The sequence below is a fragment of the Macrobrachium nipponense genome, chromosome 5, assembly GCF_015104395.2.
Source record: "Macrobrachium nipponense isolate FS-2020 chromosome 5, ASM1510439v2, whole genome shotgun sequence".
Lineage (NCBI taxonomy): Eukaryota > Metazoa > Arthropoda > Malacostraca > Decapoda > Palaemonidae > Macrobrachium > Macrobrachium nipponense.
Window position 1 is genome coordinate 8,161,544 of NC_061107.1, and position 26,759 is coordinate 8,188,302.

The 26,759-nt window shown below is 37.9% G+C and overlaps 2 protein-coding genes across 4 annotated transcripts in view; both read right to left on the reverse strand.

Moving 5' to 3' along the window:
• Nucleotides 1-1,030: 1,030 nt before the first annotated feature.
• On the reverse strand, nt 1,031-14,666 carry LOC135215171 (ataxin-7-like protein 3). 3 transcript variants are annotated; one of them, XM_064249638.1, is made up of 8 exons: nt 14,525-14,666; nt 12,862-13,033; nt 10,227-10,401; nt 9,775-9,863; nt 7,708-7,805; nt 4,091-4,292; nt 2,906-3,112; nt 1,031-2,518 (listed from the first exon to the last, which is right to left on the reverse strand). In XM_064249638.1, the coding sequence occupies exons 2-8, from the start codon at nt 12,886-12,888 to the stop codon at nt 2,237-2,239; spliced, it is 1,080 nt and encodes a 359-aa protein (XP_064105708.1). In that variant the 5' UTR covers nt 12,889-13,033; nt 14,525-14,666; the 3' UTR covers nt 1,031-2,236. The 3 variants fall into 3 exon arrangements, with proteins under 3 accessions (XP_064105708.1, XP_064105709.1, XP_064105710.1); XM_064249639.1 differs by having other exon boundaries at nt 10,227-10,389; nt 14,525-14,665; XM_064249640.1 differs by lacking the exon at nt 12,862-13,033 and having other exon boundaries at nt 10,227-10,389; nt 14,525-14,625.
• Nucleotides 14,667-17,084: 2,418 nt separating this feature from the next.
• Nucleotides 17,085-26,759, reverse strand: part of LOC135215179 (zinc finger and BTB domain-containing protein 49-like) — a 142,947-nt gene continuing 133,272 nt past the window's right edge. Inside the window, exons 2-5 of the mRNA XM_064249654.1 lie at nt 25,222-26,003; nt 22,790-23,513; nt 22,437-22,734; nt 17,085-22,315 (exon numbers count right to left, since the gene is read on the reverse strand). Coding sequence (XP_064105724.1) covers nt 22,088-22,315; nt 22,437-22,734; nt 22,790-23,513; nt 25,222-25,456 — 1,485 coding nt within the window. The 5' untranslated portion in view covers nt 25,457-26,003 and the 3' untranslated portion in view covers nt 17,085-22,087. The remainder of the gene's footprint in view (nt 22,316-22,436; nt 22,735-22,789; nt 23,514-25,221; nt 26,004-26,759) is intronic.

The following is a 26,759-nucleotide window of genomic DNA, read 5'->3' on the forward strand; positions in this document are numbered from 1 at the left end:
AAAAATGCAAAATAATCAATATTTGAAGGTTTTTTTTTTATGAAAAATGCCATAAGAATGCAGTTTACAGTTTTCAATGCACCCAAAGCATTAAAAGTAAGGTTTTCTTAGGATTTTTGACGATGTTCCGGCTTACAACGCACCTGAAGAACGGAACCCCCGTCGTAACCCGGGGACTGCCCATAGTTTGGGCAATAAGTCTGCGACTCAGTGTGCGGTATGCATGATGTGTACAGGACGCATAATAAAAACTAAAAAGAGGTGGAATAGGAGTAACTGGTCTAATTTGGTTATGAAGATGTCTGAAGTTGGTTTAATAGTATTACTAAATTAAATGAGCATGCACTTAAGAGACATATATGATGTTGATTCCAAGCTGAGGGAAAACATTTATTATATTTGAAAGTATTTCGTCAATAGAGATGCTTTAGTGGGCCCATGGCCAGTGGGTGGGCACAGGATTCTCGTGGCTGGGCACGTGCCCGCCCATGCCCACCCTCAGCTACGCCACTGGTCACATTATATCCATCTCTCACATTATATGTCCCTCATGATGCTTATGAATTAAGTTTATCATAACTGGATCACATTTCTGTACTAATGCCTGTTATTTCCCAAAATGCTTAAAATCATTAGTACAATTTATTTTTCACACTTTCCAACTCACATTTCAAATGATGTCCCAATACTTTCCCGTCATCAGAACACGTCTCGGATCCCATTTACCTTTCACAGGTTTTCACTTTTCACTCCACCAAAACAAACAAATCTTGTGTGACCAGGTAATACAAAATATACATTCAGTCCAAGCACTGTCCTTCACTCTGTCTGCAAGGGCATTTTTAGCAAACAACTGATTGTGGGATGAAATTTATAATCTTACCAGGAAGTCACTATATAAATTAGGAACAATCACAGAGCCCAGTTTGTTGAGGAATACACATGAGTGAAAAGCTGATGTGTCTGACTGCCTCCACTATTCAGGAAAATCAATACATTGAAGAATTTGAGGGTATAAAAACAGACAAAAAACCTTTGGAAATTCATTTATTTTTCATATACTTTTGTAAATGACCGTAAGGAGTTTGTGCATGCAAGTCCTTGCTGAAAAATATGCACAAAACATGTTCGTAGATAATCTTTTTTAATTTTACAAACTGAAAAATAAAAATAGCATACACTAATATCAAGCAACGAAAATACAAGTTTAAACTTATAGCATACTTGCAATTAACTATCTAACTTAGTTGATCAAATAATCCCACACCTTTTGAGAACTGGCAATAGACCTAATTAAACTGAACCTCCCATTCTGTTAACTGTATCACCTGGAAAGCAATACTGAAATATCTTAATTTACCTTTCTTTTGTGCCACGACAAATTTGTCTAAGCACAAAGTCTATAAAAACTTTGCCTAGTAATTAAGCATACAAACTTCTCTTACTAGAGTCTGGGCCAAATATATATTGCATCAAGAATAAGCCTCTTAACTTAAATAACAGCAATAGTTCTGACCAAGTAAATAAGCACAAAACTTAACTCATACAGGTATAAAGTTCTATGAAGAATGATAGTGGTGGAAAAATAACCAGAACTGCAAGGTTTACCTTTACTCAGTCTTAATTTAAACTTTAGTTTCAGTGAATCACTTAAAGCATCAAACCTAACTGCTCTGTCTTCACAAGAGCTTAGAGAAAATCATACCTGAACTACATTAAAAAAAATTCCAGACCGAGATACTTTCCAATATGAAATTTTAATACAATACTCAGAAATTCTTGCACTTGACCTTGTAATACATTCCTACAAGGAGGAAGCATATAAGTGATAAACAATATCATCAATATTCTGGTACATGAATATCAAAGATATTTAGATATTAGAATTGGCATTATGATGATTTTACCTCTCAAACTTTTAAATACTTTTTGGACACTTCTTGAAAGGATCCTAAAATGATTTGAGTGCTGCAAAAACCACAAATTCATCTCGGCACATTATGAAACTCAAATCAGCAATCAGTCCAGGAGATACTTTTCTTTTACGACATTGTGACAAACGACCTTAAAATATTGAATAAATGCAATCACATAGTAGTAAGTAAATAAGCCTAAAATAACTCATGTACAGATTTGCAAGTAATCATATTTCAAAAACTCATACACAATTCAATTGCCTAACAGGATCTTGACTATTGAATGCAAAGAAATAAACAACCAAGAACCTACTCCTAAATCAGTCTAATAATGAACCATGACTGCTATTTGAGCTCTTGGAAGATTTAGAGGACTTCTTCTTATTCTTCCCACTACGTTTTGCTAAGGATGAAGTGGAGTTGTTAGTCGAGGTAGAGTCAGCGGGGGAAGTGGTATCCGAGTGATCGTTCTCCCAAGAAGATGCCAATTGCCCTTCATCCAGGCCATCGATGTCTACGTGAATATCTTCAACATCCCCCAAACCACGACTAGTTGAATCTGCTGCACGAGTTGTTGTTTCTGAGTTGGATCCATTGAGGACCTTTGGAAAACACACATAAGTTATTTTGGTAATATGCACTGCAAAACTTCACGTAGCAATTTAGCCATTAAATCTATGAACTTCCAAAATAGTGTTTTTATGACAAACATTTTTAAAATACAGCCCAATAATTAATATCTCAAATTACTTCATTTTGTACTTAGAATTCTGAATATTGTATACTTGACGAAATTAGCTTGCATAAGCTTGTTGGTACTCAAATTAATTATAGATCTAAAAATCAAAGTACACGGTAGACTTCAAAGAAACAAATACCACTATTCCGGCATACAAAAAAACATGACTAACCCATCTTTTGTCTAAGGAAACTTAATATTTCAAAAGTTCTAAACTTTTTACACTGGCCACAACAGCAAAACTTCTTACCTGATCTCTAACTGCACGTCTCTGTTCAGTGGTGTGTTGAGGACAACGAACTGATCGTGTGCACATCTTGCGGGTGTGTTCAGATACCACTCCACAAATCTGTTTTAACATGGCCCTTTTCTCTTCAGTTGTACCAGTTGAAAAGGTGGTTTCAACACTGCTACTGCTTGTAGTACTACTGCTAGATGACACACTCTCTGATTTGATCTGTAAAATTAAAACCAAAATATCCATCACATACTAGATACAATGACAGGGAGAGGTTTTCTTTGACTTATAAAAAGGTTGTACTCTTAAGAGTACAAACAAATTTAAACGCAACTTTACTTCTCACCAAGAGCTGATGAACTGAACATTATTAGCCTTCTACTCCAATATAAACAGTTTAACTGTGTCATGCTCTGAATTCTAAATTCCCTGGAGTACTACAAAAAATGTCCATCCACACATTATGTGACTGACGGCCTAAACAATGGTTGTACCTCAACTATTATTACTAACCATGAACCAAAACAGTTTGATACAAAGGTAATTATGCCAAACAGTACTCTGATGCTTCAAAGTCCCTTTTCTGGACAGAATTAGTTTGACAGCCTAACTAGACTGCAGCCATCCAGCCACCATGCTGAAAATCTAATTACAATTTCTGAGCAAAATAGATTCTGGCAAGGTCTGAAAGAAAACTCAATGAGACAATGTTAATCAGACAAACTAATTTCAGACCAAACTGAATATGTATTCCATGTTAGATAAAAAACTTTATTGAAAGTAGCATGTTGAAATTTCTGGTCACTAAAACACTTGATTTTTGCAATGATTCTCTATGGGATGTTCTATGAGCAAGAACCAGTGCTGGCATAGGCCAGCTTAATCTCCAACAACAAAAGCAATGATTCTTAGTTATCTTACATGTCTACTTTCATCTTTACATCACAGTTTAAAAACCTCACCCCCCAAAATATTAAGAGATGGTCTCAGCAGACAAGACAGAAAAAAGAACAAGCTATCACATGGGAGACAGCACTCCCTACAGATCAATTATCTACTCTGCAAGTTGTTTTTCAGTTTGGCAAGTTCACCTCGTCTACCTAGAGTACATATATATAATTAAGAATAAGAGGTTTGTTTGTTTATGAAAACTAAGTCCTTTAATGACAAATGGCAATTAAATTTAGCTTATCTTACTTTTGCATTTTTTGTTCTCCTTGGTGAATTTTTGTCCCGCTTCTTTCGTTTTCGGTCAACCATCCAGTCGTCGTCATCATCGTCATCACTTCCTCCGCCATTGTTGTTGATGTTCTCCTTGGTAGAATTTTGGATGCGCCGACTTGCTATACGTGATGAATTACGTCCCATTCCCATACACTTTTCAAGGTGGGGAGCAAACCTACAATGCAAAAATCCCATGAGATACAAGGCTTCATTGTATAATTTTACAATTCATCCTGGATAATTTAATGTGAAACTCACAAACCATCATCTTTTCCAAAACCCCTCAATAAAGTTTATTTTCATTGCCCAAAACTACTTTTGTCGAACCAAAAACACAGCATTTAATAACCCCTCTACACATGCAAGGCATGTTACCTATTATTATGCCTTGCATGGAATACTAAATATGGTACTATAGTTTCTTTGCAGATCTCTTTGGCACCGACAGCACACCTTTCCTCCTTTTAGGTTTCATCAGTTCCCTTCAGTCTCTTCATAACTGGCTGTCATACTTTGATAATTATACTTTAACCCAATGTTCACTAGAATTGAGAAAAATATCCTTTGGGTGACCCCTATCAACATTGGAAATATGATTAAGTGGTTTCATTAACATAATACATAATAGTAACCTTCTACATGAAATCCAGGAATAAAATGCAATGACTTAACATTGATGGGGGAAGAACAGAAGTGGCAGATTCATACAGATACTTGGGAGTACATGTAAAGGATGATGGTAAGGTGAAGTAAGAGTCATATCACAGAATAGGACCAGCCTACAACCCTACCAAAGGTTCAGATCAGAAGAGGTGTGTTTATGGAAGTAACAGTTGGTATGTATGGAGAAACTAATAAGCCATCTCTTCTTTGCAGAAGTGAAATGCAGATGCGAGTCCAAATGCATGAAAAGAAAGGTGGAAGTCCAACTTGACATAAAACTATCAAGTATATGTGGAGTACAGAGGATTGTAAAGGCAAGTTTTGGGAAGAAAACGAGGAAGATTGGGAGAATGCTGGCTCAAAGGACTGGAAATTCTGGAATGGAAGGCAACTTAATATCCAGGAAATGCAAGGCAGAGGTAAGTGATGTTTTGATGTTGGAGCACCTTCTTCGTATGTATGCACCTGATGATCCTTTGATAATTTCTTTCATAGGGTTTTCCCACTGATTCAAGTCCAGAGGTGAACATGGAAATGAATGTAAAGGGAAAACTCATCCATATTTACAACTCTGTCACAGTCATACCAACATCACTGACTGATGTCACAACCATGCCTACACCACTGACTAATGACAAAAGTACTAAACTTCATACACAAAAACAACAGTATAAAATCAATGGAATAAGTAATGTTATGATATAATCAAGAAAATAAATAGATAAATGCACAAAAAATATGTACTGTAATCTGCACAGCTGCATCAAACTAAAATGATTGATTTAAGGAATCAACATAATACATATACAGTGGGGCCTCCCTTAGTCACGAATCAGTAATCACGGGATCAGTTAACCACGGGTTTTTCCTTGGACCACTTCTCAGTCTATATCGCTGTATGAATCGCAGCATCACGGCTTGTCCGTGGTAGGCTAAGCCTCGGCCGCAGTCCGATAACCGCCAACATGCATGAACAGATTCACATTATGATATTAACTAACAATAAAGGTAATAAAACCATTCCCATTTTATATATTATTGGCATATCTTCGTAATAGCCTATTCATGGAATAATTCCACATCACTCACATCAACTTGTACTTGAGTGGCCAACAATGAAATGTAAACATTGAGAAAACATTAATTTTCAATTCGAACTTCATATTGTTTTGGTATAATGTAATTAACTTCTCTGAACAATGCAGTCATACAAACGATAATTGTCATAGATTATGTATTGTTGTTTGCGATTGGCGACAAAGCGTCAAAGCAATAAAACCATTTTTAACTTATGTATAATTGGCATATCTTTATAATAAAATGCCTACCTTATATATCAGTGGCATATCTTCATAATAAAAAGCCTCTTCAAGGAATAATTTCTTGGGGGGGAGCATTTTTCATAAGACAGAAATACACTTTACAAGTTTACAGCATACACTGATTATTTTATTTTTGATGTGATTACAATAATATTACAGTACAGTACTGTAATCAGTACAGTAACTAATTTTTTTATCATAAATGTATATTCATTCACGAAAAAAATACACCGTGACATCACCAACCTACAGTCTCGTTCGTACGTACTACTATTTTTACATAACGTGATAGTGTTTTTTCAAAAAACCTTATTTCACTTACAGAATAAACTATTATACTGATCTATTATTATCATAATAAAAGAACAGATGGTCTGCGACATTTGTATAGGTACATACGTGTTGCCATATTTGTATTCTTTCTGTGATTTACTAAACTGTGCTTCAATACTACTTTTATAGTTGACTCAATGATTATCACACATATTATAACAGTATACATGAGAATATCTTACCACTATTGATGTTTCATTTCTTATCACCGTAAAAATATTTAAAATATGAATTTTATGTAAACAACACAATGTTATTATTCTTGACCTAAGCTAGTCAGTAGTTACTCTCGTCCTAAGCTGCTCTCTCTCTCTCTCTCTCTATCAATGAAATAGTATGAATTACTGTATCATAAACTTTAATGTACAAAGTTAAAAATAACAATTCCTTTATTAAATTCGTTTCTTTTAGCAACTGATTGTTTTCCCAAATATTTCTTTCAGTAATAAACGCCCATCAGCTGATTCTCAAAAGTAAACAAAAGACAAAAATAGATTTGTATTACTGTATTTTGCTGTTTGTACATTAATATTACAGTTGGGTGCTGTAATCATTACAGTAAATCATGATTTTTTATCATAAATGTGTTCATTCACGAAATAGATACATGTACTTTTAGTTTTGTGCAGCAGCCAAATCATGAAAACAAAGAGGAATTGTCAGTATATGTACTTTTGTTTGCAGATCTGATGAAGGGGAAATTGAAGATAGGAAAGAATTTATAAAAGAATTTATGACATTATAGAGACATAAAACTTAAACACACACAAACAAAGGAGGCATAAAATAAGCAAGATAGCCGTTTCAAGGAGAATTCCCTTATATTACTACTAACAGGAGCAGCCACTGATTGCGTTAAACTTAGGCTGCAGTTAGTACATGTGTATCTCCAAGCTACATAGGATAGTACCCACACCATAGTTTAAGGTATATTAGGTGTTTATAATAGTATTAAAATAGGCAGCTAGCCTATAAGTTTTTATAGGTAGGGCATATTTGGTGTTTTAACTACTGAAGTAAGCAGTTGGGGTGGGTGTAGCCTAGGGTTTTTTGAGGGTTGTGATAACACGGATATTTACTTATCGTGGGTGGTTGTGGCGCCCAACCCCCACGATTATCGAGGCCCCACTGTACTCAGTTTGCTGCGGGGATGACCGGATTATCATTTCAAAAATAAAATTCACTATGTAAAATCCATTCAAAAATAAAGATTCTCAATGAATCTGATGCAGTCTTTAAGAATTAGGCGTATCTAAAATTTGGTTACCATACCTTGATGCAGCCAAGTTCCGTGAGCAGTTAGGACACACACACTCATGTTGTTTCTTTATGGGAGCTTGTCCAAAAACATCTAGACCTTCAGCATTTACCTGAAATTACACATGAACCAGTAATTATGCAATCATTTGAAAACTAAGTTAATTCTTTCAAAAAAACCCAGTACTCATAATTGGCATTTTGTGAGCCAGAGGGAAAATGGCAGTAAGCTGGTAATACTGCGCATACAATGGTGAAGTTCAGGGTCTCGGGCAGTTAACTGTTGCAAAGCAGATTGATTATGGACACATAGCAACATTTTTCTTTCACTGCTCAATTTTCATTTATTTTTCTGGTACAAAAGTTGGTTTTGGTGTAATTTCTCCCAGGCAGACTGTAAAACGAAGTCTGTTTATTTGTTTGTATGGTGTTTTTACATTGCATGGAACCAGTAGTTATTCAGGAACGGGACCGACGGCTTTACGTGACTTCCGAACCACGTTGAGAGTGAACGTCTATCACCAGAAATACACATCTCTCACACCTCAATGGGATGCCTGAGAATCAAACTCACGGCCACCGAGGTAACAAAGTTTGTAGTCAGACCAGCAGGTCTGGGCAGGCAGTAAAGCAGTAGGCTGTTCCCTACAAAACTAAGTGATGGAAGGCACACCACTCGCTAAGCGCATGAAAAGTAGAAGTGATGCGAATCATTATGAGTCCCGGAAGGGCCAAAATGGATTGATCTTTGATCGAGTTGTACAGGATGTCTAAGATATCTTAATTTCCTACCTGAACAGCAAACAAGAGGAGGCACAGTGACAGCCAAAACCTCAGCAGAGGACAAAGATTCCCTGGGAAGAGTAGAAGGAAGCACCAATTGATGGCTTACTAGATGCTTACAGACCCTCCTCTCAGCGAAACAAAATAACTGTTCCACCAACTACTTATCACACACGAGGCACATCAATTTTGAAAGAAACTATGACCTCATACAAAAAGACCATTGAAGATATAGATCCTTGTGAAGGGCAAATATGAAAAAAAGCCACAGGTCCATGCCCCAACACCTCTGCACATAAATTGCAACAACATACTAAACCCAAACTCCTTCAAAGACAACAACCACTGAAAGGGAGGTGGGTAATACAATATACCTAACAATTTATTCAAAATGACTGCTAAAACTGAACTGAAGCATTAGCTAGGCAATATGGGAAAGCTTCCTGCAAAAAGCTACAATGCAATACTTCACCAATCATAAATTTGGCATAAAAAAATACAGGAGCAATTCACAAAAACTAAAATTATTGTTCACTAACTAAAGAATAAAATATGCACATACAAAAATGAAAACAAAAAGGAAGTGTTTGTAAGCACCTAAAAACTGAAAAAAAAAAAAAAAAATTGACTAAGGCAGTAACAGGGAGGGAAGGATTTGATATTACCACTTTACCATAAACAACAGAAGCTTTGGTTTCCAAAGTAACTCCACAAAACACAAATTAATTTAAAGGTCCTTTTCAAAAACGAATATTTCCCAAAAACAAAAAATGGAGCAATCCGAAGCATAATAATAATGCAAAGTTAAAGTATTTAATGATAAAACAAGAAATACGTATACAGATATTAAAGTATATACATTGATGATGGTTTAGTTATACCACTGACCTTGTAAGGAAAATGCAGTACCTAGACATTTGATGAAATACGTACACACAGAACACAAAGACCCCATGGATATTGTGAAAGATAATGAAGCACAACATAATGAAATGAGCAGAGCGATGGAATACTCATAATACAATGCAAAAAGATTAAATCCTGGGAGAGCAACAGAAGTGATGATAACACTACCAAGCCATACACCAGCAAAAGATGCTGGTGTACGTAGCTAGAATCCATAGCGGTTCTGTATGATTAATGACTCTATTTGGCCAAACCTTACTCAAATTGGCATTTAGGTTACTAAACACTGCTTCGCTGTTTAGTAATCTGGTAAAATATACTCGTAATAACAAATAATTAATCTATTCTAAGATTAAAACAAATTCAGCAGCAGCATCAATAATGCCAACACACCTGCAAAAATTTTTGTTCTTCCTCTATAGATCCCAATTCCAGCATCATCAATCCTGTTTTCACACTTTGATGCACTTCAAACACAACATCTGCAATGATCCAAAGGATAGTGTAATACAGTATATGTGATGACTATGTAATACCTTATCAAAAAATAGCCAGCTGGTGAACTTGGTTTCAATGTGGACAATGCATATGAACAAGCCAGTCACTCCAATTTTCATTATCACCTTGATAATGCACACAAAGTGCAATATGGAATCAACATAAAAAATATAGGGCAAGACTTCATTACAATGCCTAACTCACTAAACATTTAATGACCACAAAAATTCTAATGCTTTCAAATATTAAAGGGCTGAACTCTACACCATGGCACTGGTTCTACTTTAATTTTCTACAGAAAGGTTAAGCCTGTACTCTTTGAGACAATAACCAACATCTGTACTTACTAAGAATGGCATCATCTAGAAGTTCCTGAGAAACCATCTGAGCCACACTTTCTAGGGTCTCAGGTGAAGCAAAGGATGAGATAATCATGTTTCTTTCAATGGCCCCGTGAATCCCCTCACTATCAACACCTGCCTGGACCATCCAGCCGCCAGTGTTTGTTACCTGAAAAAAATTCTATATCTAATGAGTCAAAAATACGGGGTTCAAATCTCTGACATAACACTCTACACACATTAATTGGCAACTAATATATTTTCTTTGGTTTCATTATTTCAATATGGAGTATGTGATCTATTCAATCAACAAGCTATATTTATACCATTACTTATAGCTGTAAAGCAAGAAATTAGGTGAATGAGTACGTATAATAGTGCATTGTATGAACAGTGAAGTCTTCCTGAAGATGTTCTGCCATCTTCGTGTTTTATTTGGTAGAACTGGATACTTTTTGTTCAGCCTAACTGGGCAAAACCAGATCCAGTGGTATTTTGTGACCAAATAAAAATTAATATATTACCAAAATGGAAAATGCCAAATGCTAGCAGTTTTTAGAACTTAATTAATTAGAAATAATGGCAGAGAGCAACGTTCACTATATGGTACACACACTGGCAAAGCTTTCTAAAGAACAAAACATTTACAAAAAGACCCCATACTTTTAAGACTTTCTCTACCGATTATTTAGTATAAAGTATTAAAAATTCTAAATGAAATATGTAATAACCCATCAGCATTTTCCTACATGCAACAGATACTTGTAGTGGCCGGAAAATGGAATCCTGGGTCTACTCCAAGAGGTGCTCAAAGTAAAGCCATGGCCAATGAATTAGAAAATTTTGTTATCTAGGCCTAGGAACCTGGTACAGTAGTCAAAAGTACTGACCTTAGGTATAAATTTATAAACAGCAATCATATATGGAATTCAAAACTGCTGCCTGTTTATTAACTGTATAGTATTTAATTCACTCTTGGTTATTTTATAATGATGAGATGCCTCCATGTGTGTAATCTCCCTTCCAAGACCTGGAAGTCTGAGCAGTACATATAAACAGGAGACTTTGGCAGTAAAGTGTAAAAAGTAATTTAACAGTGTCAAAGGAAGAGTATTTCCCCCATGGAAACTGGTGAGTGGTATTTACCATGCCTGTTTATCTTCCTGTCGCACTTCCAATTCGGAGACCAGCCACCACTGTAGCTAGGCAAAGCTACACACAGACGCTAACCCAACAAAAACAGCAGAAATAGTGGGGATCCACAGACAAGGACAACATAAAATGACCATACACTCTTGTCCACCACATCTACTTTGCTCTTTCCCTATACTAAATATCACAATTGTATTTCAAAATCAAGTTTAAGAATCAATAAGAGAAAATATAAATGTACAAAACCCCATTAATACAAGTCTGAGACAGCAAAAAAATGCCTGCAAAGGATGGCTGTTTAGGAAAATAGTGTGTTAATGACAAGTGAGAGGGGGTTACCCAGCCACTCATCTACCTAGCACCAATTAACCACCTTATTACCAAGTTCCGATGACCATTTCCAGCTAGTGTCAGGATACTGCTATGAAAACTGACAAAGGTTTATATTTTCATATAATTACAACACATTTATGTAGGCTACAGCTGAAAAACCGTAATGAGCTCATCATAGCTAAGTTACAAAATGAAACCTAGAAAAGTAGAGATGAAAAACATTTCTCGTGGAAAAAAACATCTAAAAATGATGTCTTGCAGAAAAACCTCATCTGACATTGAGTTATATATAGAGAAACTTAAATAAATTTAGTACTGTAACAAGCAGCTATTGAGCGCCTCAACTGCCAAGCATAACACTTACCCACTTAAGAATACAACTGAACACTACTTAACAAATACTATTTATCACTAACTAATAACACCTCAAAAGTAACCATCAGAAAAAATACTAAAGGAAAATACAGTACCTACAATATATTATATAAAAACAATCACTCGCTTAATAAAACCAAAACATTAGCCAACTGTCACCTACTATTAGACACAAGCTAATGCTTTGAACAGAAAGAAAAATAGTTTCCTATCAAAGCTGTTACAGACTATGTAATAGGAAATCAGCAAGATCAAGCAGCTCAGTGCTGATGCACACAAGTAATAAGATATTATTTGCACAACTCTGGAAACAGTTTCAAGTACACTAAAGTAAAACCGAGGCACTGTACACAAAGCAAGAGTTCATTGAAATATGCAACAAACAATATGTATACCTGATGTTATCAGCTGTGCGGTGAAAAAATTAAATACTAAACAAGACTGGAAGAAAAATCAATAGAACCTCGAAAAGACACACAGTAATTCTAAACAGTTTCAAAGACTTGGGAATCAGGAAGGGTTTCATAACCAGTTCAAAGACACAAAGTGCAATTCAGTTAAACTCCTGCGACCTAAGGGACACATGAGCTAACCTACCGGAGCCACTTGACCTTTTTCCTCTATAAGTGGACTGATGTGTCTGAGATTTACTCAAAATGCAGGCAAAGGCCATCTCAAAGTAATGGGTTTGTGATGATAAAATTCTTTCATTATAATAATTTATAATAAAGAATAAAAGAAATTTGAAAATTTGAATGAAGGAAATCAATTCAAAACCTACCTGTTCCCTGTGGCTTGGTTTGGTCATCCCTTTCCCTATACCAGCTCGACTCCCCTTCCCTCCCCCTCTCTCCCTTCTGCCTCCTCCTCCTCCTCCTCCTCCTCCTCCCCCTGCACCTCCACCTCCGCTTTTGGATGACCAAACTTCACTTTGACCACGTGTGCGCACCGTACTGCAATGCCAAAGTACATTACTTTACATTTCACAAGAAAATGCAACAAAGCTATATATCATAAAGTATTGTCATTCTCTAGCTAATACAACCTTCCGAATTTTGTGGAACTTGTTGTTCCACAGTTAAATAAAAGAGAAAAAATCTGCTAAATGAGGTTTTGACAGACCATTACAACTTATGGCTAAGTAATGAATGGACAAATATACTGTAATGCAAATATATCATCCTACTTTGTCGTCATGCAGTTACTGATTATTGGTTCAACAGAGTGGGTACTACACTCTACATAACGAGAAATTTTACAAATTAATATCAAAATACACCTAACAATCATATTTCAAAATGGAAGCATCCTAATGTTACCTTTCCTGGCCTAGCTTAACTGAGTTCGGGTCGTTTCGGCCGTAAGTCATTTAGGCCATAAGCACCCTTCTAGGTTTGGCAACTTCCAGTTTGCTTGCAAAATGGGCGTCATGTTTAGCAACAGCCCCTTGGGGATGTACATAAAATAATGATGGTCCAATAACACGAACATAACGTCTTACGTTGTTCAGGCCGTAAGACATTTCGGCCGTTTGCCTGTTTGGATGTTATGGCCTAAATGACCAGGACCGGCCTAACTAACCTAACCCAGGGTGCCGGTTCCTGACATACCAAACTGTAGAAATCATACAGATCTACAAGACTGCATCGTGAAAACAATGACCTTGGTTAGCAATTATCTGCATAAATGACGAAGTAGGCCTGATGGTTCTCCAAGATTTGGGCAATTCCAATAGGTCAAATGATGAAGTTAGAATGTGTGTTGCATATTAACGAAATTCAACCCGGTTTATCAAGAGGACCACCACACAATCACAGACCTAAAGGACAACTAAGCATTATATTTCATTAGTGTTTCCTAGCCTAACCTAATCTAGAACAAGTTTTGGTCTCGTAGTCTACGTACTGCAGGACTTCATGAACAACCTTGGGCTACCTAATTAGGATTCTGACAAGTCTGAAAAATTTACCACAGCCAAAGTTAACAGTCCTTTGGCGTCTTGTCCACTTTAAAATACTATGTAGTAGGTTGATTGTACAAAATGTAGATAATGTAGTATTGGTAGCTACCTAGGTATGTATAGGTAGGGATAGGTAGGTAGCCTAGTAGTCTGGCCCGACATTAACAAAGGCTATACTAGCTAGCTATAGTAGGTACCCTATTGACCACAGTTCCAACTAGCTACTCGTAACACAATCAAAAACTTCTCTTAACATACAAATGATAAACATATTAGACAAAAACGGCATGATTCCTATTTATTTCAAGAAAAACATTCTGCCCCGAAGAAGAATGGAGTCCAAAGACGAAGGCCAAAGTAGGTTGCCCTACCTACTAATATTCGTCATGAATAACAGTGCGAGGATATTTTTCACCAACAGCCACACACAGTCAAGATTCACTTCACATGCCACGTAAATGATTAAAAAACGCCAAGTACTCACTTTGATAATGCCTGGAAGAACAGCCTACAAAATTTCCAAAGAATGTAAACAATCAGTCGAGTTGCGGTGGAATGTCAGTGATTGCAGCGAACAATAAACCATCGGGCGGAATCGGGGGAAAATATATCTCAAAAAAACCATCAAACAGATTTTGTATTTGCTTTTGGATGGACATTATTTTATAATGGATGATAATTATCTCCTCATCCTCTTTTTATTATCTCCGGTTCTCTTTTTCCTCTTACTTATGTTTACGCAATACACATACATACCTGCAATATAGGTACACACGCCTACCTGAACGTAGAACTTTGTAAATTATTTTATCTTCCATGCGATGTATATGAATCTTACACATTATATATATATGTATATATATATTAATTATATATATAATATATATATATATAATATATATATATATATACACTATAATTATTTCCCTTTAAAGGTGGAGCCAGAAAAAAAAAAAAAAAAAAAAAAAAAAAAAAATAAAAAAAAAAAAAAAAGACTGGCTACTGCCATATTCATCTTTTAACTGTTGAATACAGTATGCAGCCCTGTCCAGCAAAATTTCCCCGTCTGTAGTCGCCTTATAAACCTACACTTAACAGATCCAGTGAAAACACTTCCCCATTCCCAGTGACCATCCCAAAACTTGTTCACTTCCTCGCTCTCCATAAGCATTCCAGGCTTTTTCTCTTGCCTCATCTCCTTACCCAAGTAGACAGTCTGACAGTGACTCCGTAGTGGGTTAGAGAACTTCGTGCAGTGCATTGTAGGTATTGCCTAAGGTTCTTTGCAGTGTGCCTTCGGCCCCTGGCTGCAGCTCCTTTTAATACGTTTACTGCACCTCCTTTCTTATTCTCTTACTTCCATCTTACTTCCCACCCTCTCATGATAATGAATTCACAATGCACCTGGGAGGTTTATCTCATGTTACACCTTTCAAACCTTTGACTGAATGACCTCATAGGTCCCAGTGCTTGGCATTTGGCCTAAATTCTATATTCAGTTCAATTTAAGTAGAAAGTGATAGTGATGTCATAGATACATCACATTTCATAATTTGTTACTCTAGCTGAGTTGGTTTATACACTCCAACCTTTTCTTATTATGGGACGTTAATGACAGATCTCCTTTGTAGGGAGGAATTGTAGTTAGTGCAAAGGGCAGATTTACTGAATAATCAGTAGAAAGTGAGTGTAATTCGATCCTGAACGCAAGTAAACCCTCTCTATTTTCACTTTCAGGCAGGCACACTGTCATGTATGGGCCCCTCCAGAAATATTGCAAACAGGAGGTCATAAAAGCGACACCACCCATGATTATGAACACTGATGCTCCATAAAAAAAGGGTGAAGATTTTTTTTTTAAATGAAGATGAAGCAAAACCTTTTTAGAATGCAGATGACGCCAATGATCTGCTGAATTGCACTCTGAGCACAGTTGCATGAATCTCCATTCGAAAAATTACTGCTATGAGTAGCTTATTCCTAAGGTAACCAGTCCCTTGGTGCGCATTGGAACTCCACTTACTGTACTGAGAATAGCCTTGATGCCAGAAACACTGAGTAGGACACATTTCTGTTCAACAATTAAGACAGCTCGGCGCCAGTCTGGAAAGATTACATAAAGGTGTTCAGTCAGTAGCAAAACTCTATCTTTCCTCTGCATGGAGGAAGCACGGGACGGAAGCAGGGAATCTGCATCTGCCTTGAGTCCACCACAAAATTTAAGGTCAGTGGTCAGTATAGAATTCAGAAGCAGAGCAATATTTATGCTGAGCAGCTTGCCAGAGTATCACATAAACCAGGAACTGGCCCAGGGTTTTGGTATCGATTTAGTCCCATGTCATGATCTGTTATTTTTTTATATTATTCATTAATGACAACTAGTTTTTTTGGAAGAGGAAGTGCATTAGTTTTAATATTGTTTAATACAATTCTAAGTGACCTTTGCTGAACTGTACAGTGACTATGATGCTCTCAATGAAAACCATGGCTTCTGCTGTTAAGGGTTATCTGCTCTGGGGTTATCCAACTTTGCTTTTAAATAAAGAAGATAATAAGATAATTTTCTTTGAAGCTTGAGGCTAGGTCTGAAAATGGTCTTGCTCTCTTGTAGACATACTTGTGATGTGTTCCTCTGATGCCTGCCTTTCAAATGGTAATTCTTGGACTTTTTCGAATGAAATATTGTCTCAGTCTCGTCTTTCATATACATATCTTTCTATCAATCAATCAATCTAGCTATCTATCTATAACTATACTATCTATATATATACATACATACATATACTATATATATATATATATATATATTATCTATATAATATATTATCTATATATATATATATATATATATATATATATATATATATATATATATATAATATATTATATATATATATATAGTATTCATATTTCAAGTCCTCAAATAATTCGTACATCAATATAAATTCTCATTTTAAAGAATGTCTGACATCTAATCAGCTTGTAATAAAGAAATGACTTAGAATAAGTAGTAACACCAGTCATTTGGATAATAAAGACATAAGAATGCTTAAAGTATTTATTAAACAAATAACATAAATTCAATATAGAAATTAAAAGCAATAAAATTAACACACAAAAAACATACAACCAGGGTAGAATTTATCCAGCAGAATCGACCGAATTCTGTGGTTTTTTTCAGCTAGAAGGGAAAATCACGATTCTAAGTGGTAAAATGTAGCAAGTTCCAGTACAGATCTGACGGAATTTACAAACGCAATGTACAAAACGCGACATTCAGGGTCCTTACAGGCAATCAAGAAGAAAAGTCGCTCTTCAGCGGAAAATATAAATACAAAGACACTTCGATTTCATTGGCAACAACATTGCAAAACTCGCTTGAGCCTAAGGTAACCCAAACACACATAGTACAGTATAAAGTATTATCTTAATTCTAAGGTGCCATGACCACTCGTGGAATGTTCAAAAGAATTTTGAAATCAAATCCTGCTGTCAAAATACTTAACAGGGTCACTAGAGAGAAATATAGACTGCATTTTAAGCAAAGGGAGACTTGTAGTAGTAGAAAGAAGTTGCATTAGTAGCTACCTGACGGAATAGAAAGAGATGAAAGAAATGGAGTGGGAAATTATATAACAGCGCTCCAAGATGCCCACAACATCGTAGCAAGTGGAGTCAATGTAAACGCAAGCCACGGACATTTACTAGCATATATTTTGTGGGCCACATACATAGTCAGCAATAGACCAAGTAAACCACAAAGTCTTATAATAAGGAATGTTAGAGAAGTTGAACAGAGTGTAAGATACACCTATTTCAGAGCAACGGAAATATGACCACGAGTGGAGATGGCACGAGACTTAACAGTATATAAGCCTGTCAGTGATGTTCTGGCATCTTTCGCGGATCGCTTTATTTGTTGTCGTTGGCATAGTCCTCTGGCCTTGAGCCAGCACGGGCTCTTGCTCCTAGAGCACTCCGTATGGAAGACTTCGCTAGACTCGTTTCATATCCAGAACGAGTCGTGGTCAAACAGGGCTGCCAGACATCACTTACGTAAAAAAAGGCTCCAATGAAAATTCCTAGGAATATGTCTGGGCAATTTAACAGATATATGATATCTAAACCTAGAATATCTTGATAACAGCAGCATCATTAGAAAGCTCTCGTTTGCCACGACCTGAATAATCTAAATACTCGTGATCGGGTCACAAAGATCGTCCGATTGTCGAATGGCCGTGCAGGCAGTCCCCAGTTTAAGGCGAAAGTTCCGTTCCTAGCAGTGCACCGTAAACCGAAAATTGCTGTAATATAATGGGAATAAATAGCGTTTACGACACTGTTACATGCCATAAAACTGGGTTACGGCGCTGTAAACTGGGTAATGACACTGTAAACTGGGTAATGGCACTGAAATACAAGGTTAACGGTGCCTTGAGCCAAGCGTCGTAAAGTTGGAACGCTGTAAACTGAGACAGCCATTAACTGGGGACTGCCTGTATAGGTCTATCACACAATCGGCATCAATTTGAGAACTTCAAGCTGTTAATAACTTACTAGTAATTTCAATAGCAGATCATTAATGACAGGAACGCCGAAGAGGATTAAGTAACAACAGCCCAGTTACGTTTTAAAAAAAAAGGTTAAATTAGACAAAAATTTTAAATTAGATAGACTAAGACAAGTTGAAAAGACCTCAACTTAATTGATGACGTCAGCAATAAATAAGAGCAGCTCAGCGTTCCCGGGTGAGTGTGATCTTGAAAGATACTGAAGTAAGATCAGTTAGCTACAACAAATATATATACACAAATTCACGCTGTCACTGACAAAGCGAATCAATCACATGAACCGCTTGTGATAGAGCATGATTGAGCACGGGGAATGTCCATTTGTTCTTGATTTGGCGCAGACTGTCCATTTTATCATTGTTTACTTTTAGTGTGGTGTCTTCATTATCCCACATTTATTTGTTCAGATTCCTCTCCGAAACAGAGAAAACTCGAGCAAGCCAAAATCTAACAAAAATCTAATGACAAATGAGTGTATCACAAACCCTTAAGATCATTATTAGTATAATATACATTTTTGGTGACATTACGTTATTATTGCTGGAAGATTGGTTAATGAGTTATCAAACAGACATTAGGATTAATCGAATTCATTTTTTTTTATTTTTCAGCCATTCATTCAATTCAACTTAAGGTAAAAAAAAAAGATAAAAAATAAATAAACAAAAAGAAATCAGGAATGCGTTCAAAGTTGTACAAAAGCTGCGGCTCTTCGTTGATCTTTTCTTTCCAAATGATCTTGAAACTTTTACAAGAGTTTTTATCAAATTATTATATCTTATTTTTTTTTTGTTACAAAAAACCAAATCGTCGTATCGTTCTTTGCTTTTGCTAGGGCGATGAACGGATTCCAAGTGTAGGGGAAAGCATATTATGGCTTTCGCGCAGTAAACATCTCTGTGCCATGCTGTGCTTTTTATCGCTTACTCAGGGAGTAAAGCCTACAAACTACTTTGCTGTTGTTGTTGTTGGCGGGGGCGTGTTAGGAAAGGTCTACGGAAGAGCCTAAAAAGGTCTGGAAAAGGTGTTTCTCGTTGAGTTAATGATGCAGGAATTTTAGGATAGGATATTTATGATTTATTTATTAGAGTGAAAATGTAAAAAAATAAATACTGCGCATGTCAAACAGTGCAGAAAAATAATTTCTAATAAACTATATTGTATTTATTTTAATTTTCATTGGTGAAACAAGGGTCCATTTTACCATAGATTTTAGCATGTTTTAATTTACGTTAAAAGTTAGGAGTATAATGTTTACAACTTATGTGTGAGGGGAAAATCTTGCAAGTGTCCCGAGTAAGTTGGAGGTCGGATCACACCTTGTTTAGTTGGCAAAAGAGTGGAATGCATTACGGTACAACCCCTTGTGTTGTCTCGAAGTCTCGAAAGACGGGAGTTTGGTTAAAGCTGTTCATTCCCATTTGTATCAGCTGTCCATAAAATGGAGAATGAATATCCTACTGAAGTTTAAGGAGAGGAAGAAGAAGAGGTTGTGCTAACACACAGATATTGTGCGATGAAAAGCAGGAGTTACGAAAGCATTGTTTCGTGACGAGAAAGCTTTTAAATTTCAAACAGGAATTCGTTCATTTGACAGTGCGAAAACTATGGGAACATTTATATAATTGTGGAATTTTGTTACGTGAATATTTATCATGATATTGTGATTTTCTTAGCATTAGTAGTAGTAGTAGTAGTAGAGGAATTAGTGGAGTGTTGTGTTTTTACCCAAGTCTGAATAATTCAAGCACATTGGACAAAGCTGCCTACCAAACCTACAGCTTATTTTAATCTTTGGTGTTCGCTGCCACTCGAGTGAGGAGTTCTATTTTATGAAAGTCACACAAAAAATTAGTAGAATAAGAACAGAAAGTGTAATTTGCATTAGTTTAGAATAATTCCGTATGCAGATGCAACATGATTTTATTGCTCTCGAGTTAAATTACATTAGTTTTTGTTTTGTTTATCTTAGGATCTAATTGTTGAGAGAGAGAGAAAGAGAGAGAGGGTTAATGTTTCGACTTCTGTTTCTTCAGCGTTTTTGCTTCTTTGTCTCATAGATATCGATTTTGAGTAACAAGTACAACTGTTAGAGTCAAGATCTGCAGATCGTGGGATGTGTCAGGGTATTCATAACACTAAACAAAAGTCGGGGGACTAACCAGGCGGCCTTTTGAGAGAGAGAGAGAGAGAGAGAGAGAGAGAGAGAGAGAGAGAGAGAGAGAGAGAGAGAGAGAGATTCCTTCTAGGCATAGTTAAATATATACCTTGTTAGAAAGAGATTTTGTATATTTTTCTTTATTTTATTCCCAATATGTGATTTTTGGGAGTGAATCATAATTGCTAATTAGATGCCAATCTCTCGTGTAAAGGCTTAAATCATATATATTTTGCATATGGGTAGAGACAAAAAAAAATAATTCCTTAGACATTAAGAACATGCATTGAAGATAGATTTCAGACCTTAGCTAAACTTTAAAGAGTATTGCAAGTCAATAGGCTGACAGCTCATTCATCATTAGATTTGGCTAGATTCTGTTGAACGTATCCATATATCACTCTTGCTGTATACCATTTCCAGTTGAGAGAAAGATTGTACTGATAGAACTGTATCAATTCGAAGTTCACCAAGCTGCTGCACAGTAACTTAGTTTTCATGCGTTTACAGATAAGACTGTAGTTTTTTTTTAATATAAAAATGAAGACTCTCACTTCAGTTATAAGTCAACCACAGGCGAGCAACAATATGCAGGAGGTTTCGTTCTAAACTGTACATGAAGTCAATTAGTTTCTGCTTTCATTACTAATATCACTGTTCAGTCCTCTCTGAATTCTTTACAAACACTTCAAATAAATTGTATTCCTTAATTTCACAGCACCGTATACTGTCTTTCGAACCAAAGGGGTGGGTTTGATCAAACAGGGCTGGGTTTTAGGTTATGGGCATGGATCATACTAGTATGATGGAAGACTTCGGTGTAAGGGTACGTTGGCTGATGCTCATTCAGTCAACCTTATGCCACGTGTCCAAAATGGCCAGCCGTAGGAGTTGTAAGTCGTTAAAGGGTAAGATGAGACCTGATGTCAAATCTTGGACTTAGGTCAAGCAATGGAGACAACTTGCTGGAAGTGTCACAACGAGTGTGACTGACGAATTCATTCGTACAAATACTCAGTGATAGTTCTATATGTTTTCATTACTGGAGAACCATTCTACACCTTTGCACCAAGTCTAAGTTATTCTCCCGATATATTTTTTACGGCAGCACACCGCTGGAAATTGGAAAAACGTCTTTCACTGAGTACTTTCTCGACACTTTCCAATAACACGGATTCCCTGGAACTCCCATCCTAAGCAAAATCTCTGCTTGTACTGAAAGGTCACTCACAAGAAACACGTCACAAAGATCTACCAATATTTTAAGTTTGTTCAGCGTTCAGCAGATCCCTGAACTGTCTCACCGAACACCAGCCTTTCACTGACATACCCTGATGGGTTTGACATTTCTGAAGTCGACCGTGTGGACTATGGGTGGCAAGGGCTGATGGGCGTGATCCAGAGTGATGTTCTGAATTGGAGGGTGCGTCTGCAGGGGTGGCTGGGGCGGGCTTTGGTTATGGTAGTGCTGCATTCTTGGACGTCGCCCTGGAAGAGCTGTGCTCAGCGGACCGTAGAGGGCCAGAACTCTGTCACGACGGTGTACCTGGAAGCAGTGGGTGTTTGGAGGTTAGGTAATCTTATTTATTGGAACACGTTTATAAATACTCACTATATACATATACATACACAGATGGAAATAACCGAGAAAAAGAGTCTGGACTGACCTTATGATGTTTAGCCAAATGATCAGATCTTGAGAATCTCTTATCGCAAACTTTGCACCTGTAGGGCTTGACCCCCGAGTGAGATCGACGATGTCGGGCCAGCTCGTCCGATCTCGAGAACCTCCACGAACAACCTGGCCACGTGCAGACGAAGGGCTTTTCACCAGTGTGGCGTCTGAGGTGGGCCTTCAGGTGCGACGACTTGGCGTAAACTTTCCCGCATCCGGCGTAAGTACACTGGAACATGCGCTCGTCGTCTCTCGCGTTATCCTGCCGAGGAGGAGGGAGGCAGGATGGGCTGCGGGAATGGACACATGGACACCCCACCCCCCCAACCTCCTTCCCCCATTCACCCCTTCGAGAAATCACTTCCCATGGCTGCTGGGTGCTGCCCCTGCTGGCATCTGCCGTTCATGAGAGACGTCACGGAACGTGCCGGGCAAGGCAGGAATTGAGGGGGACACGACGCTCCTTCCACTTTGTTCGTGTAGTCGTGCCCGGCCAAGAAGACGTTCACCACCTTCGGTGGTTCCTCAACCTCGTCTTCTAATAGTTGTGAGAAAAGACCCCCTCCTCCCCCGACCTCATCGCTCCTCGGGGCCACCCAGGTCATATCTGACGGCAGGTCAATGCCGAACGACGGGTGTAGAGCCATTTCTGGAAGGCTCATGTCCAGCAGAGGCAGTCCAGCCGACGGAAGTGACAAATCGATGGCCGAGGGAGGCAAATCGGTCGCTAGGTGGGGCATGACCGCCGACGGCATCAACTCTAATGGCGGCAGCGTCCCGACGGGGGGAGAGTGACAGAACTTCTGTTCGTGAAGGACTTTGGGCGAGTGGATCTCACTCATCTGCAGGAAGTCATGCACATTGTGCGCCGCGCCCAGTTCTTCCAGCGTAGAGAGGGCCTCGGTGAGATCCAGCGAGTCATCCCCACCATTGTCCATGGACGTCATAAAAGCCGTTAAGTTAACTGGAGACGGTGGCTTCGAGGATGAGGGAGGCGTCGGTGGGCTCGGGAACAGGTAGTCCAGATTGTCCAGCGCATCCAGGTCTAGAGTTTCAAGGTCCAGGACATCTGGAAAGCAAAATAAATTAGCAAATATATAAAATTCACTGGGAGGAATCATTGGTTTCTAAGCAACGCTTTAATTCTGGGACGTGCTCTCCTTCAGTGTGACAACAGAGGAAGGCATTTTGCGAATATACTATACCTCAAAAGAAATTTCGTGTGGATCATTTGAATTTTGTTGTTTGAATTTTTTAAACATTTCTTTTAAAGGGTATGAATATGGTAGCATGTGAGAGAAATTTGGTAACCTGTGCATGACGGTTGCTGTTCTCTGATGGTGAGAAAAATTCTATTAGAATACCTTTTTTTTATACCTTTTATACCTATCATTGAATATGTAATTCAGTATTCTTGGTGCTAATAAACGGATTCGACTTCGTACTACCCAAAGCGCATCAGATATGCTTCATCACATTCTAAAAAGTTCTCAGGTATGACCGTTGAGATACTGCAAGCCGGTGGGTTGGCGTTCATTGGCCATTGCTTATTGCACAGGATTGGGTGCAAGAGTCCCCTGGTTTCAGTCCCGCTGAACTCATAATTGGTCATATAAAATTCAGGGGCCTTTATCTCTATGAACCCTATTCATATGGAACAAGTTCACCCAAGGGGCCACCATTGACTTGAAGTTCAGGGTTCCAAAGACTATGGTATTCATTAGGAAGGAGTTGAAATTTGCACTAAGGTTTAAACGAAGCAAAATTTCCCTTCAGAGAACTGAAAATGTCAAACATTAGAATGGAATTTATTGTAAGAATGTCGAAATAAGATTTCTAAGCTGGAGAGATGTGTCTTGGAAGACAAACTGTATCAAGTAAAGTATCATGTATCGCATGAAATCTCCTAAACAACTGAATGATTTTGACCTTTGAGAGAATAATTCATGGGTTATTTATCAGAGTAAAATAAACAGAAATTCGTTAAGAACTAAAAATACCAACTTTGTTTGCTGAGTCACAAAAAAACTGTATCTAACTTTATAATTTGGTTCTCAAAATTATTTGAGTTAAATAAAATGCCGAGTCACAAAAAAGTTTTGTATTTAACTTTATAACTTGGTCCTTGAAATTATTTCAGATAAATAAATATAGAGGCCATGAATAATCAGCATTTTTAATGAAGCACAGAGACATCTCTAGATATGTCAAAGAAACAAAGTGTTTACAGTCATGAAACTGATGCTGCTTGTAAGGTTCCACTTATCAAATTAGGTCCATCTAGCTCGATTCAAGAGAAATAATCGTTGATTTTTCGAGAAATTGATTACGTCAAGACTTACGATGTTGGAACCAGTTGGAATGAACTGGTGGTCAGCATCTGGAATTTTACATTAGCCGGATAATCGTGTAAGATTTCTTACTTATAGCAAGGAGGCATTGCAGGTAACACTTATTGCTGCATACACAGCGAAAGGCGATTATGTGCAAGACTATTTGAACATCACTGACTGGCAAAATAATTTACACCCACGTTTTAAGGAATGATCAAAAAGATTAACAACGCCAAGATAATGCCGTGGTTCTTATCGGCGATGTCATTTTAATCTGTTGACGTTGGTTAGCATCATATCGTCGAATCTAAGCAATGAGAGGAAAGACTTGCAAATGATCTGAGCAATGAGAGGAAAGACTGGCAAATTATGACATCAGGGTCGTAAAACCTTACTCGTCGTCGAAGCATCAACACGAGAACCAGAGACCGCGAGGTCACTCACCTGCGTCGGGCAAGTTGGTGGTGGGCGAGAGGGCATCCGGAAGGTCGCCGACATTGGGCGGGGAAGGCAGGGACGAGCAGGAGGAGGATTCGGGCGAGGGCGTGGGCGGCATCTCTGACAGGTACCCAGGGGACAGCGGGTCGTAGCCGGAATCCGTCTCACTGCCGGAGTCCCCGCCTCCGTTCATGATGATGCTCGCCCATGCTTCGTCGAACTGGGGCAGAAGGGCGTCCATTCCGGGGCTGCTGCTGCTGCTGCTGAAGCTGAAGCTGAAGCTGCTGCTGAAGCTGAACCTGCTTTTCCGTTGCCGTCTGCTGACGACATAGATACGAACGAATCACTGTTTGGAAGCCACTCAAGCTTTCGCTTAGATTTCGCGTATTCAGGAAACTGTCACTGGCTGTCATTCAGTTTTTACCATTGGCATTTGCCTTCATTTTCAGTCGGACAGTTAAGGGAAGAAGACTGACAATCATTTGCTATACGTTGCCATGCCCCCAGGAACTGACGTCACTGGCACCAGAAAGATGATGAGATCATACTAGATAGCAAGTCTGAACAGTGGCCTGCCACAGCTTTGATTCGTAGCAAAAGTCTGTAAAAAAAAACTAAAACGCGAATTTCAGACTTATTTTCGCATCTCAAGAGCTTCCAGTGCCTTTTCTGAGTTCGGGTTTCGATGCACTAAACCACTGACACACAGCGGGCATTTCTTGTCAGATAAATCCCATAGACACATTTTGAAGGCTGTTGCTTTACACCGGAATTCTGCGTTGCTGGATCTGAAAAATAGAATAATAATTCGTCATTATTTCAAGAAGGATGTCTAGATATCTACGAGATACAATTCAAGATAGATTGAAATTGGACATGAGGATATATCAGTGAAATAAAAAAAAATAAAACATTCCTTCTTGCCACGTTGACCTCTCTCTCTCTCTCTCTCTCTCTCTCTCTCTCTGCAGATACGAAAAAAGACTTAAAATGTCATGACCGAAAGCAAACCATTACTACAATGACACGATGGAAAGTTTCTTGTAGAACTACTGTCATGAATGAAGGAATTGGTAAATCTCGGGAAAGAAGTCAATTTTACCTGACAATTAGTAAGAAAAATTCATTTTACAGAAACCGCCAGGGTCATGTTTACGACACTAGACCTCAGTGGAGCATTATTATTATTATTATTATTATTATTAGTATTATTATTATTATTATTTTATCTTATCGCAATCCTCCAATTCGACTGGGTGGTATTTATAGTGTGTGGGGTTCCGGGTTGCATCCTGCCTCCTCAGGATCCATCGCTTTTCTTACTATGTGCGCCGTTTCCAGGATCACTCTCTGCATGAGTCCTGGAGCTACTTCAGCCTCTAGTTTTCCAGATTCCTTTTCAGGGATCTAGGGATCGTGCCTAGTGTTCCTATGATTATGGGTACAATTTCCACTGGCATATCCCATATCCTCATTTCTATTTTTAGGTCTTGATACTTACCCATTTTTTCCTTTCTTTCTCTTCAACTCTGGTGTCCCATGGT

What these genes read in the sequence shown, in the direction of transcription:
- LOC135215171 (XM_064249638.1), bottom strand. Translation starts at nt 12,888, where the DNA reads ATGACCAAACCAAGCCACAGGGAACAG. An exon ending in AACCAAGCCACAGGGAACAG is followed by an intron (nt 10,402 to 12,861) that starts GTAGGTTTTGAA and finishes CATTAGATATAG; the next exon opens with AATTTTTTTCAGGTAACAAA. An exon ending in GACGTGCAGTTAGAGATCAG is followed by an intron (nt 2,519 to 2,905) that starts GTAAGAAGTTTT and finishes TGTTTTCCAAAG; the next exon opens with GTCCTCAATGGATCCAACTC.